Source organism: Sprattus sprattus (assembly GCF_963457725.1).
Source record: "Sprattus sprattus genome assembly, chromosome: 13".
In the NCBI taxonomy this organism is placed as follows: domain Eukaryota; kingdom Metazoa; phylum Chordata; class Actinopteri; order Clupeiformes; family Clupeidae; genus Sprattus; species Sprattus sprattus.
The window spans coordinates 25,361,682-25,375,511 of NC_137911.1; the positions used below are offsets into that span (position 1 = coordinate 25,361,682).

Here is a 13,830-nt window from a genome sequence, read left to right on the forward strand (position 1 = left end):
AAGCGGGAGGCAGCAGGGCACAATGGTGCAGAGAGGAAAGACGCCTCACGCAGATGCCTCACAGGTCCTCAGCTAGCAGCTCTAGTACATTTCCTTTAACTGCTTACACACGTTTTCTGAAACTGTAGGTCTCATTAAAAACAAGTCTTAAAACTGCACGCATAAAATGTACAAATAGCTGGATATGCACAAAATAGCTGCAGAATGAAGTACTGCATTCAACCCACTGTGATACCCTATCAAAATGTAATTTCTATGTCTAATGGCAAACAATTCTATTCATTAGGCTAGCCTTATTCAACCCCTTACTACACTCCAGTGTGATAAATCTGTGATAAAATACTCCCATCTTTCTAAGGCTTTTGCCTTAACAGTTTAACAGTTAAGTGCACTTCATTGAAGAGGGCACAAACATGTGCAATATATAACACACAAATAATGCAGTACTTTAAAGGAACAGTCCATGATTCTGGCGAAAGATTGTTGATGTTTGATGTTATACTGTTGGCTAATTATCCGCCTACTTGGTTAATGGCAGATTTTAAACCAGACATCAGAACTTTTACGCAAAGCAAGTTGTTAGCTTCCCACTTTCACTTTTGTCTGTCATGGTCAGATTTGGTGTGGTTTTGGTGTTGCTCTTTGAGTGGCTATCTGTCACCCTTATTTATATCAGTAGGCCTACTTCTACTTTCATCATATCTGTTATCGGCAGGCTGCAGCTGGTTGGTAAAAATATGACTAAGCTGGAACATCTCCCTGTGCTCATTAAGTTAACATCACATCTCTTGCAATTGGAGATTTTGGTGTGATTTTGGTTTTGCTTTTTGGGTGGTTATTATCTTTCACCCATGTTTATAACAGTACTTCTACTTTCATCATATTTGTTATCAGCAGGTACGAGCTGGTTGGTAAAAAAAAAATATTTAAGGTTGCACATCAGGACAGGAAACAATCAAGGCTGACAGGCTTGCTAACTGGTTGTATGAGCTAGAATACCCCATCATGACTCCACCAGTGAGATTGTTTGTGTGCTTGTGTGTGCTTGTAGGGACGTGTTGGATTCCTGACTTTTGTGCTGCTCAATGTTGGTCTTCTCGTGGTCTTCAGATTCCAGCATGTTCCAGTGTGCAGAGGTGAGGCACTTTAGCTGATAAGTTTGGTTTGGCTATCTGTCACCCTTATTTATATCAGTAGGCCTACTTCTACTTTCATCATATCTGTTATCGGCAGGCTGCATCTCGTTGGTAAAATATGACTAAGCTGGAACATCTCCCTGTGCTCATTAAGTTAACATCACATCTCTAGCAATTGCAGATTCGGTGTGATTGGTGGGGACGTTTTGGATTCCTGACTTTTGTGCTGCTCAATGTTGGTCTTCTCGTGGTCTTCAGATTCCAGTGTGTTCCAGTGTGCAGAGGTGAGGCAGCAACAAGGGCCCCGTCCCCCACCTCCACAGCCACAGCAAAGCCAGCCTGGTCTCCTGACCCTGCGTTCATGCTAATGCTAGCAGGCCGGTTTGGTCTTTTGCATTCATTTGGGGGTTCCATGTCAATGTTCCGAAAGCCCATTATTCCGACAGCCCGCTGTTCCGAGCACAGCAACGTGAACCACTATAGCCCACATGCACATCCCAATGAATTGAACACAGACTCATAAACATATAAATGCATTTATTTCACAAGCATGAACTTTAATTCAGATTATTATTACACACACATGGCATTTGCATCACGATGATAAAAATACTTTTATAATAGCCAAATCATGGATGCTTTATCAGTGCTTGAAACGTCCTGCGACAATCTTCCGGGGATTTCCTTCGCACGAACGGTACCCTATATGAGTTGGCTAAATTAACAAATATTGCCTAGGAAAAGTGATATGCGTGATAGCCCGGTTAAGGTCTACGTTCCACTGCGCAAATTAAATGCTGTCCGTGTTTTGTGCCACTTAAAATATTTCTAAATTATGCCAGGTGTACTATTTTTCGGAATATTGAGATTTCGGAATATTGGGCTTTCGGAACACTGGGCCGTCCCCCATTTGGTTCACATCCTAGCTTCCACAGTGATGATGATTTTTGTTTGGTAGGATAACTATTATTTCAGAATGTTCTTCTTTCTCTACCTCTCTGTATCCTCCCCCTCCCTCTGACACTAAACCTATATTTCAGTTTCCTTCACTATTCGGAAAAGAACAACATGATATGCTGACCCCAATGCAGAACAGTAGTGGTTCTTAACTGATAATTGTTTGTACTGTAACTGGGTCCTGTACTGCTGAGGTCTCAGTCTGGCGAGCTGAGGTCAATTATTTCTGATGATTCCAGGGTAAGGGTTTGTGTATGCAAACTTTGCCATCACACAACTTCAAGGAAAATCAGTGGTCAGATCACAAACAGCTGATACATTTCTGATTCAAATTCTCTATAAGCAGTGATAGATTCTTATATATTCAAAATTAGGTTAAATATTCCAGCCGTTAAATATTCCAGCCGTATGACCCTCGCCTTCAATTTAGGAATGCCCAGGACACAGAAGATACCACACAATAAATGTATAAATATAAAAATACTTTTATTAGGTATTTAAAAAAAACGTTGCAGTTATGTTTTAAAAGCAGTGTTATAAAGAGTCCAATCTCCCCGAGGAAAGTCCAATCACAAGCTGTAGACAGCTGGGGTCCCTCTGAAGTCATCCAGTCATTCATTTTCTTTCCTTCTTTTTTGCTGCTTCATGTCACTAGCAGCGCCAGCATGCCCAGGTGCACCAGCACCACCCAGCGCTGGAACCCCGCACGGCAGATCACTTGGAAATCTATTGGCAGTCTTATGGATTGGAAATCAAATTTGGAAAAGGAGGCTGTTGTTTTTTCACTTTTTAGAAATGTTTTAATTCATGATAGTAATAAGTATCATAAGTATGGAATGGCATTTGATTTGTGTTTGTTAAATGTGATGAAAACAAATATGAATGTTTAACCCACTATAGCTCTTTTTTTAAGGAAAAATAGTTTTTGCTTGATCTTCCACATTATTTATTGTTAAGAGTTCCTACACTATTGACGGATGTGTGGATAGACATTCAAATTCCGGTTTTTGTAACATTATTGTGATGGAAATAAATGTGTTTTGACCACTGATGGGTTTTATTACGCACCTTTCCTGTGTATGAGGATTTCCAGGGGGTGAATTGTGTTGGTCAAAGACCTATCATTTTAACAACATCATAATCATGTAAAATTGTGACCATACATAATACTCATTTGAATAAAAACAAAACATTTCCCTCTTCCCCCAGTGCAACTGCGGGGAGAAGGGTCATTTTCAGTGTTGTTTTGAATAACAGCGTCTGTCAAATGACTAATGACTAGGCGCTCACATGCTTGTCCGATCGTGCTCTCCGATCTCACGAGGCACGCCCTTAAACGCCCTCCTTGAAGTGGGACCACACCTTTGAGCACCTCGGAGAGCCATCCGAGGGTGTCGGATGGCCTCTCTCGTGAAGTCGTACGAGGTGAATTGGATAACCATGCAAATGCCTTAACTGTTACTGTTATGTACACTGTGGACAACTAGCTTAGTTTAGTGTTCGATTAAACCAGGGGTCAGCGACCCGCAACTCTTTAGTCCCTCTCTTGTCACTCCTCGGCATTGACAAAAACAAAGATGGAAAAGAATACATGTTTGTATTAGTTTTGTTTATTTCTTTACATTCTGCTGTCATTATTGTAGGCCTAAAGTCATAAATGCACATTTGATGCCATCTGGTGGACAGTCTGAGAACAACTACTACAGAAAAAGAAAGTGAGTGAGTACAGGGACATCTTTTCTGCTTTCAAAAAGCACATGATAAACATGGAACCCAGCAGTAAAAGATCCATGGTTAGTCTGGCATCATTGATACAAGGGAGTTTGTATATCAGCAGGTCAATAGATGTCCATTACAATAACATTAAGAAGAGAAAATCTAAAAAGAGTCAGTTTACCCTAGACGAGAATGAGATGAAAAGATCATTAAAGCTTAGATCTATACTTCTATATGGACCAAATTTCTCCTTTGGTGTGAAAAGAGAGATCTCAACAGGGTAAAACAAATCATGCTCCGGACCATTTTTAATTAATATTTAGACGTCTCAATTTACCCTCCTCTGTTTCTCTCTCAAGACATCCTTGATGTTTGGGGATGAGGCACACATGTTCACAATTAAGTGCATTGAACTAACCTATGAAAAGTAGACTGTTCAAAGATGTTTTGGAGAGGGGTAGCTAGAGGATATTTTTCAATAAAGAAAAAAAAATCGATTTTTACAATAAAGTTTCTCATCTCATTTCTGTCTAAAACTGTTTCTACTTCGCAGATATATCTGATTGATACAAAAGACAAGACAGATGTTTTAAATTGAAATCACATTGCTTTCTCTCAAATATATATATTTGACCAACTGCAAATGTCGTCATTCCAAGTATTCCGAGGGTCACCCCTGAATTTGGTCTCGAAACAGTTTTCTTATCCACCACTGTTATTTGATTCTCCCTCACCCCAGTACCTGAAATTAAACAAGGCAAGATATTTATTTATATTTCGTGCTTTGTTAGGCTGCTCATGGTCAAGGTTGCAGAAAACATTTTAACATGAAATCAAAGATTGCACAAACATGACTGGATATATTTACATTATTCAGCAATTTATTATCTTTGAGGAGTGAGTTCCAGTGATCTTGCCCTGCATTACCCAGGACTTTGCCATCTACCCATTTCCAGGTTCCCTCTGTCATCAAAGCACCAATCCAAACTCTCTTCTTAAATCCTGAGACGAATTTCTGCCATGAACATGTAAACAAACAGTCAGGTCCAAAAGGAATCTGTTATCATGCAGGTAAGGACATATGTGTTTCTTAGCTGATTAGCTTGCTACACAACAGAACTCTGCTACTATGGTCTTTAAAGTATCTCTCTGAAATACTCAAATATCTTTCTTTTCTTTTTCCCCTCTGAGTATTTTCTTGGCTAAGTGTGTTTGTCTCCCACCTGTTCCTCCTCATTGTCAATGATCACCAGATGCCCCCCTAGATCCATGCAGTGCTATCTGCTGTCACTCAAGTTTTCAGGCTGATTGAAAAGTAGTAACTGGAATCGGAACACCTCCAACCTTGAAGTGTCAAAATTTGATTATTATTTTTTAGATTTTTTTTTTTGCATTGTATTGAATTCATGGTATTAGGGGATTTTAAGTAGGCTACTTAGAGGACAACACATTTTTTAACAACAATCTTTGAAACCTGTCACCCAAAGAACCAAACAAATTCTGCCAAACGAATTTGTTAACAACAAAAATAAATCCTTTTGCTCTGACAATGTTCCCCAGCAGGACAATGCTCCATGCCACACAGCCAGGTCAGTGAAGGTGAATCCCATTAAAAAAACCTCTGGAATGTGATCAAGAGGAAGATGGATGGTCACAAGCCATCAAACAAAGCTGAGCTGCTTCAATTTTTGCGCCAGCAGTAGTATGAAGTTTAGGATCTCTTCCTTTGTTAAAACATTAGTATTGTGTTGTTTAAAACAATTAAATGAGCTTGTTTTCTTTGCATTACACGACATTTGGAAACACTGCATCTTTTTGGTATTTCGACCAATTGTATTTTTGCTGCAAACAAATGCTTTAAATGACGATATATTTTGTTTTAATTTGGAAGAAATGTTGTCAGTAGTATATAGAATAAAACAAATAGTTAAACCAGAGAAACTGATCATTTTGAAGTGGTCTCTCATTCTTTCCGCAGCTGTATGTCTATGGTTTCGCCAGCCTAAATAAGGTCGAGGTCTAAATAATGCTAAATAAGAAATCCGGTTTGCGGAATCTCAAAATGCCAAAATAATAGTCCGGTCTAAAACTCTGACGCTCAAGACGCTCGTTACGAAAGGTAAGTGTTGAAAATGAATGCTTTAAAAAAGCCATTCATAATTTGCTTGTCTGATTGTCTTTTTTATGCTGACGTAGATTTTTATTTAAGACAATGAAATAGGTCTATTCAAATGTTATTTTAGTTGTCATCTGCTTTGCTAAAGTGTTAAAACGTACCTTGGACTCTTAAAGGCATAATTGACATACACTGATACTGCAAAAGTAGTTGAGGGGTTACAATTTGAAGTTTTCTCAGCCTAAAAACGTTTGCCGTACCGGTCTAAAGTACTTACTATTATCTCATGCTATTGGGAATGAAAATCCGTGAGATGTAGTGAGTATTTATGTTTACTTCTATTATACGGCAGTATTCTTGGGCTTTTACCTTGAATTTGTAGCGTCTCCGATCCAGAAATCGAGACCGGAAACGTAGTTTCATGCTGATATGTTGTTTAAGGGAAAACAGCGACAGAAGCGAAAACACATTTTGTAACACCATTATCTAACGTCACATGTCTAGCTATGTATATGCAACTGATTGACAGATTAAAATGTCGCCAATTGCATTATTAATGGAAATTGATGGGTACCCTTTTTTTAAACGCTTTACGACACGCTTGTGAACTTCTCAGCAACTTCACCCCAAGCCAGCCAGCCACATCATAAGGCTTGTCACTGCCCTTTTGAACTAGCTGTAGCTAGCTCGTTGGCTAGCAGACTTATTCCCTGCATCCATCTGGATCAAGACCGATATGTCTTGTTGCCTGACGGAGTTTTGTCGGGTCCAAGAGCTCAAGACAGTCCACGAGTTCTTGTTCCACCATAAGAAAAAAACACCACCACCGGAGGAGAACAACAAAAACCAAACAGGTTTGTTGACGTGTTCTGATGTAGACTTAAACTCTACCAGTTTATTTGGCTAACCAGCTAACTATCCAGCTAATGTCAGATGAGCGTTAAGGCACTGAACAGCAAATGAAAACACAATCTAAGTAACGTTAGCTTTATTTGTGTCGTCGTCATGAAACGTTTTTGTAAAGGCTTTAACGTAACATTGACATTTAGAATAGAGACCTGGAAAGATTTTGGTTGACAGCTTAGTTAGCAGACAGGTAATGTGAACGCTAACAAGCCACAGTACCTTTGGGGGATAAATGAAATATATCTCAGTTATTATGTCAAGCAAAATATACTAAAACCTCAATCGCTAAACGAATAGCGATAGGTAATGAGACCGTGTGCTGTATCTGCAGGACAGAAGGGAAGGGGAAGAGAAGGGAGGGGGGCGTTTGCCCTATGTGGGATGAGTCATCATCAGAGGGCAGTGGAACCGAGGATGACTAATGCAGAGAAGGCACACAATTCTGTGAATGTTCCGAGTGCTTTAAAACAGATACTAGTGGCTATATTCTCATCCATACCGACACACATTGAGTGTTTTTATTGCAATATGTGATTGGTGTGTCATCTGCATGTTAGTGCATACTCACACAAAGCTTCAGAAGAAAATCCCTTTGTGGACTGACAGTAAACAGAGCTGCAGTAGCTGCAGATGCAGTTGCCATACACTGATGTTTGCCTTACAGAAAGTGACAGGCAGTTGTCCAAGAATCTAGAAAGATAGTTGTTAGTAAAATACATGTCTCATGACGTTTTTTTTGCAGTGTTGTTTGTTTTGGTCCTTTGATGGTCTTGAAAAAGGTTGAACACAGAAACACATACACAGATCTGCCGTCATTAATCAGCCATCTTTGTCAGTGTGAGTCCACATCTCTCTCTGTCTGTCTGACCTGTTCCCTCTGTCCTGTCCTGTCCTTGTCCCATCTCATCTCGAACTTGTGTCCTCCCTGTTCTCTTCCAGAGAATGACCTGACGTGGGACGAATCTGACTGGGGCGCATGGGAGAACCCAGAAACGAATGAGGATGTTCCTCCGGTCAGTCTGTCCTTATCTGCCGTGTCTAAATAAAAAACAGACCAGCTTTGTGTAATGCGATGAAACTACCGCTTTGGCCTACTTTCTAACATGGACCGATGCATTATGGAAATCATAAGTGTCTTTGCAGGAGTACAGTTATGAATTATTTGTCAATACATTATTTGTCAATACATTATTTGTTGTTAGTTGTCAAATTAACGTATGTATTTTCTCTTGAATTTTCACAATATCATTCCAGTAATCCGTGTTCTGTGCACAGTCCTAATAACCTGATACAATAGTGAAGAGAGGTCTATCAGGTGTGGGATCAGGGATAACGTCCCTGCTTCACTCTTTTGCCTCCAGGTGGAAGATGATGCTCAACCCATCAGTGTCCCTTGGCTGCAGGACTGTGTTCTGTCTCTGTCACCCTGCTCAGACCTGCTGGTCGTTGCCAGAGAAACTAAAGCCGTCTTCCTCTCTGGTGGGTATGCTACGGCATGTGTGTTATTCTGGCTCTTCAGTGTGTGTGTGTGTGTGTGTGTGTGTGTGTGTGTGTTTGTTCATGTGGATATATGTAAGATGATGAATATGTCGTTGCTCAGTTGTGCATGTGTTTGTGTTGTGCTTGAGAGCATTTGTTTGCACACATGTTTTGATCGTGCAGTTATGTGTGTCACTCAAGAGTCTTATTCCATGCGTGTTGCGCTTCTGTCTCTCTTTGTAGCGAGGTGGCGCACGGATGAGGGAGGGAGAGAGGAGATGAACCTGGCCGTGTCCTGGAGTGGAACCCTCAGCACAGAGGAAGGGTAAGAAAAGAGGGAAGGATGGCGGGATGAGAGAGAAAAGAGGGGAGGATTGCGGAATGGGAGAGATCAGAGTTAGTCTTATCAGAACAAAGTGAGGTTTGTGGGAAGGGCATTTACAGTAAATGGGATGGCTCTATTAATACATTCTAGAGTTCTAGACTGCAAAGCATACATTCTTAACTTCCAGACTGCAGAACAGTTTCATCCCCAGGGCCATCACAGAACTAAATAATCACACAACCCTCCTACCCTCCACCCAGCCCAGCTGCACTTTTTTTTAGTGGTTGCACAAACAAATTCCGTTGTGTATCTAATGCACAATGACAAATAAAGTCTATTCTATTCTATTCTATTCTAAAGTCATAAACAGGCTTTCGAAATTAATTCTATCAACAATGCTCTCTTGGTCTGCAGCGAATGCATTAGCAGTGTGATCTGCATACCTCTGGCCAGCCAGAAGAGGTAAGTCTGCACAAGTACTGTATGTCACGGTGTCTTTGCATTGCCAGTCCTGTACATATGGCACAGGGATATCAACGCATATCAATGAAACTTTATGTTTTGTGTATGCATACATGGGCACATACACCTGTGCTAAAAAGCTTTTGTTTATACATTAGGAGCTCCACTGGTCGGCCTGACTGGACCTGCATTGTAGTTGGCTTTACCTCTGGATATGTCCGCTTCTACACAGAGGTAGTTCAGACATTCTTACATTTATACACACACACACACACACACACACACACACACACACACACACACACACACACACACACACACTCAGTAGCTCATCCTTTCCTTCTGTCTCTCTCAGACTGGAGTTCTCCTCCTGGCTCAGTTGCTCCATGAGGACCCGGTTCTGCGGCTCAAGTGCCGGACTTACGAGATCCCACGCCACCCCGGCGTCACCGACCAGGTCTGACACACATGTGACTCATGATCCAACCCTAGATACCCACTCCTTTTGAACTTCACCTGAAGTCCCTGGTTGAAAAAAAAAGTGAAAGTAAAAGTGACTCTATGGCAGAGGTGGTGTAGACACACAAACACTCCGAATTCCACCTCTGCATTTGACCCATCCAGGGAAGTGACACACACAGCACCCAGTGGCACACACACAGTGAAGTGAAAACCTGTCAAACTTCTGCATTGGAGCTGACCGGTTACACCATCCACTTATTTCATTAGTCATAAGATGCCTAAGCAAGCGTTTATCTGCCGTATGTGACATGTTTGTGCCCAACTAGTCATGCTTTCCACTGACGTTGATACACACAAACACACACACACACACACACACAACCTGACTGGTCTATAACCGCTCATTTTCCCAGCATGAGGAGCTTAGCATCCTGTACCCAGCAGCACTGGTCACCATCGATGGCTTCAGCCTCTTTCAGTCCTTGCGTGCATGCAGAAACCAGGTGGCTAGAGGTGAGTGTGTGAGTGTGAGTGTGTGTCAGTGTCTGCTCACATGTACATTTGTGTGTGTGATTGTGTGTGTGTGAGTGTGAGTGTGAGTGCTCACATATGCATTTGTGTGTGTGTTTTGTATGCGTTATCATGGTTACATTACATCCATTCTTCTTCTACACCAATATTTTATACCCTGATAAATGCTCTTTAGAATACATGGTACATGAGGCCGTATGTTTCTTTTTGTAAATAGTTTGGAGGTTATTGTCAGTTACACAGTTCAAGTTATCCAGGTTGGTTATGTGATACTGTGATTCGATTGGTTATGTGATACTGTGATTTGATTGGTTATGTGATACTGTGATTTGATTGGTTATGTGATACTGTGATTCGATTGGTTATGTGATACTGTGATTCGATTGGTTATGTGATACTGCGATTCGATTGGTTATGTGATACTGCGATTGATTGGTTGGGTGATACTGTGATTCGATAAGTTAGGTGATACTGTTATTCGATTGGTTAGGTTATACTGTGATTCGATTGGTTAGGTTATACTGTGATTCGATTGGTTAGGTGATGCTGTGATTCGATTGGTTTTGTGATACTGTGATTCAATTGGTTAGGTGGTACTGTGAGCCGATTGGTTATGTTAGGTGTTACTGTGATTCGATTGGTTAGGTGATGCTGTGATTCGATTGGTTTCGTGATACTGTGATTCAATTGGTTAGGTGGTACTGTGAGCCGATTGGTTATGTTAGGTGGTACTGTGATCATGCTAGTAAAGTGATACTGTGGGGTTCTTGTATCTCTGTTGATGTTGTATCTAATAATGACACCATGTGTTGATGTTGTATCTAATGACACCATGTGTTTCTGTGTGCTGGACCATGGCGTAGAACTTTCCAGAGGTCCCTCAGGTACCATAGAGGAGGCAAACGCCTCACTATTGTGTTATGTAGACTAGATCAGAAGCTTCTAGTTTGTTTAGGAGCCCTGTGTGTTTTTCTGTCTGTGCGTGTGTGTCTCTGCCTCTGTGTGTTTGTGTAGTTGTGTGTGTGTGGCGGAGTGCTGATTCACACTGTTTTGTATAGCTTGTGTTTCTCAGCCTCCCCTGTTTTTCTCCTAACACACATATCCCTTGCTTTCTCTCTGCCCAATCTGCCTCTCTCCCTCTTCTTCACTCTCTATCTCTCCCTCTCCCTCTCCTTCCCTTTTTCTCCCTCCCTTTCTCCCTCCCTCCCGCTCCCTTTCTCCCTGTCTCCCTCCCTCTCTCTCTCCCAGCGGCTGCAGCAGGCAGTGACGTGGTGCAGCCCCCTCCACTGACCTATAAGAAGTGGGGTCTGCAGGACATGGATACCCTAGTGGACCACAGCAGTGTGGGTGAGCAGCGTGACAGGAGTGTGTATGTGTGTGTGTGTGGGGGGGGGGGGGGTGGATGGGGGAGAGTGGAGACAGGTGGAAAAGAGAGAGAAAAAATCTAGTTTAAAATCAACAGTGTGTTTCAATCAATGCCAAATGTTTAACCTCAGTGAACCCATTTTGACAGCTGAGGAGTAGAGTGGAATGTTCTATTCTGTTATCCTACTTGGTTGAAATTAACCTCTCTCTCTCTCTCTCTTTCTCTTTCTTTCTCTCTCTCTCTCTCTCTATCCTTCTCTCCCACACTGTCTTCCTTAAGGCATCATGACGCTTAACGTGTTTGATCAGATGAAGAATGCCTCTATCCTGGGGGGCTTCCATGCGTCTGTGAAGGGCAGCCCCCCCGCCATGAGCCAGTACATCACTGTGGGGGGTGGGCCCTATACCAGTTTCTACTACGCAATTGAGGTATCTGTCTGTCTGTCTGTCTGTCTGTCTGTCTGTTTATCTTTCTGTCTGTCTGTCTGTCTGTCTATCTGCCTGCCTATCTGTCTGTCTGTCTGTCTGTCTGTCTGTCTGTATGTCCGTCTATCTGTCTGTCTGTCTGTCTGTCTGTCTGTCTGTCTGTCTATTTGTCAATCTATCTCTGTCTATCTGTCTGCCTGTCTGTCTGTCTGTCTATCTGCCTGCCTGTGTGGATGCAGATGTCTGTGTCCAGTCCAAGTTGCACTCAAGGGTCCTTATATCGTGTTTAAACTTTATATCGCTACTCACATTTTATACCTCCAATATGCTCTCCTAATCGCACGTAGTGAAGATGTGTAATAATGGCCTCATCCCTTCTGTACTCTACTGCTATACCAACTTGGATGTTATTTAGTTGTTGATTTGGACTCGCAAACCAAGTAAAACTGAGCCACAGAATTACTGTGTTTGGGTGTGTATTTGTGTGTGTGGTGTGTGTGGTGTGTGTGAGTGTGTATGTGTTGTAATCACTGTTTGCCGTGTGTAGGGGAGTTCTCAACCCCTCCTGTCTCACGTGGCCCTGGCCGTCGCCAGCAAACTCACATCAGCACTCTTCAACGCAGCCAGGTCAGCGTGTTCTATAGCTCACATTCGCCAGTGTCGTTATAATCAATAACTTCCTGTTGAAAAGTTAATTTGTTGACAGTAGAATTGATGGGTAGTGACCTTTGTCTCACTTTATATTTCTCTGTTCTCCCTCTCCAACTCCCTGTGCTGTCCTCCAGTGGCTGGCTGGGCTGGAAGAATAAGAGTGAGGAGGAGCCGCAGCAGAAGCAGAAGCCCAAGGTGGAGCCCGCCACCCCGCTGGCAGTCAGGTGGGTCCATCTCACTGTGTTGTAGTCAGGTAGGTCAATCTCACTGTGTCGTAGTCAGGTGGGTCAATCTCACTGTGCTGCAGTCAGGTGGGTCCATCTCACTGGGCTCTCTGGACCCACCCTGTGCTGTAGTGTGTGCAATATCTTCTCAAATAGGCACACACAATGTGTGTGTTGATTAAAGCTGAGTGTGTAATGTGTGTTTGTGAAGTGCGTGCATTTGTATCGGTAGTGGTGTGTGTGTGTGTGTGTGTGTGTGTGTGTTTGTGTTCGTGTGTATGGTGGTTGCATTTGCACTAGTGTATGCGCAAGACAGTTTGTGCATTATTTGTATGTGTGTGTTGTGCAAGTTTATTACAGAAATTATTCACCACCCACAGGTTTGGCCTTCCAGACTCCCGTCGCCATGGGGAGAGCATATGCCTGTCGCCATGCAACACGTTGGCGGGGGTAACGGATGACTTTGGGCGAGTGACACTGTTGGATGTCACCCGAGGCATTGCCATCCGCATGTGGAAGGGTCAGTGTGTGTGTGTGTGTGTGTGTGTGTGCTGCTGTTTGTTTGTGTGTGTGTGTGTGTGTGTGTGTGCTGCTGTGTGTGTGCTGCTGTTTGTTTGTGTGTGTGTGTGTGTTTGTGTGTGCAGTGTGCTGTAGTTTGTTTGTGTGTGCAGTGTGTGCAGTTTGCTGTAGTTTGTGCCTCACTCAAGTTACATATGTGTCTTTCTCTCTTCACTCCATGCATGTGTGTGTGTGTGTGTTTGTGTGTGTGTTGGCGCATTTGTGCTTGCTTGTGTATTTTTTAATGCAAAAGTAAACTTAATGTGTGCATGTGTGTTGTTCTGAACTTATGTGTATTTGAGAGTCTGAAGGTGATTTTGTGTTTGCTGTGCATAACTCCTAGTGTGTGTGTGTGTGTGTGTGTGTGTGTGTGTGTGTGTGTGTGTGTGTGTGTGTAGGGTACCGTGATGCTCAACTCGGGTGGGTGCAGGTGTCAGAGGCGCGAGGGGAGCGTGAGCTCTCCTCCCCCTCCTCCCCCCGCCGCCACGCCCAGTTCCTGGTGATCTACGCCCCGCG

General features: G+C 42.6%; 1 protein-coding gene across 1 annotated transcript in view; it reads left to right on the top strand.

Moving 5' to 3' along the window:
• Positions 1–6,378: 6,378 nt before the first annotated feature.
• The window catches only part of rab3gap2 (RAB3 GTPase activating protein subunit 2 (non-catalytic)), a 19,607-nt gene continuing 12,155 nt past the window's right edge, over positions 6,379–13,830 (top strand). Inside the window, exons 1-14 of the mRNA XM_080850765.1 lie at positions 6,379–6,779; positions 7,771–7,844; positions 8,193–8,310; positions 8,554–8,635; positions 9,050–9,097; positions 9,256–9,331; positions 9,453–9,554; positions 9,973–10,072; positions 11,339–11,437; positions 11,736–11,884; positions 12,429–12,508; positions 12,667–12,756; positions 13,137–13,276; positions 13,713–13,830. The exon at positions 13,713–13,830 is cut by the window's right edge and continues 75 nt beyond it. Of these exons, the coding sequence (XP_080706891.1) occupies positions 6,662–6,779; positions 7,771–7,844; positions 8,193–8,310; positions 8,554–8,635; positions 9,050–9,097; positions 9,256–9,331; positions 9,453–9,554; positions 9,973–10,072; positions 11,339–11,437; positions 11,736–11,884; positions 12,429–12,508; positions 12,667–12,756; positions 13,137–13,276; positions 13,713–13,830 (1,394 nt within the window). The 5' untranslated portion in view covers positions 6,379–6,661. The remainder of the gene's footprint in view (positions 6,780–7,770; positions 7,845–8,192; positions 8,311–8,553; positions 8,636–9,049; positions 9,098–9,255; positions 9,332–9,452; positions 9,555–9,972; positions 10,073–11,338; positions 11,438–11,735; positions 11,885–12,428; positions 12,509–12,666; positions 12,757–13,136; positions 13,277–13,712) is intronic.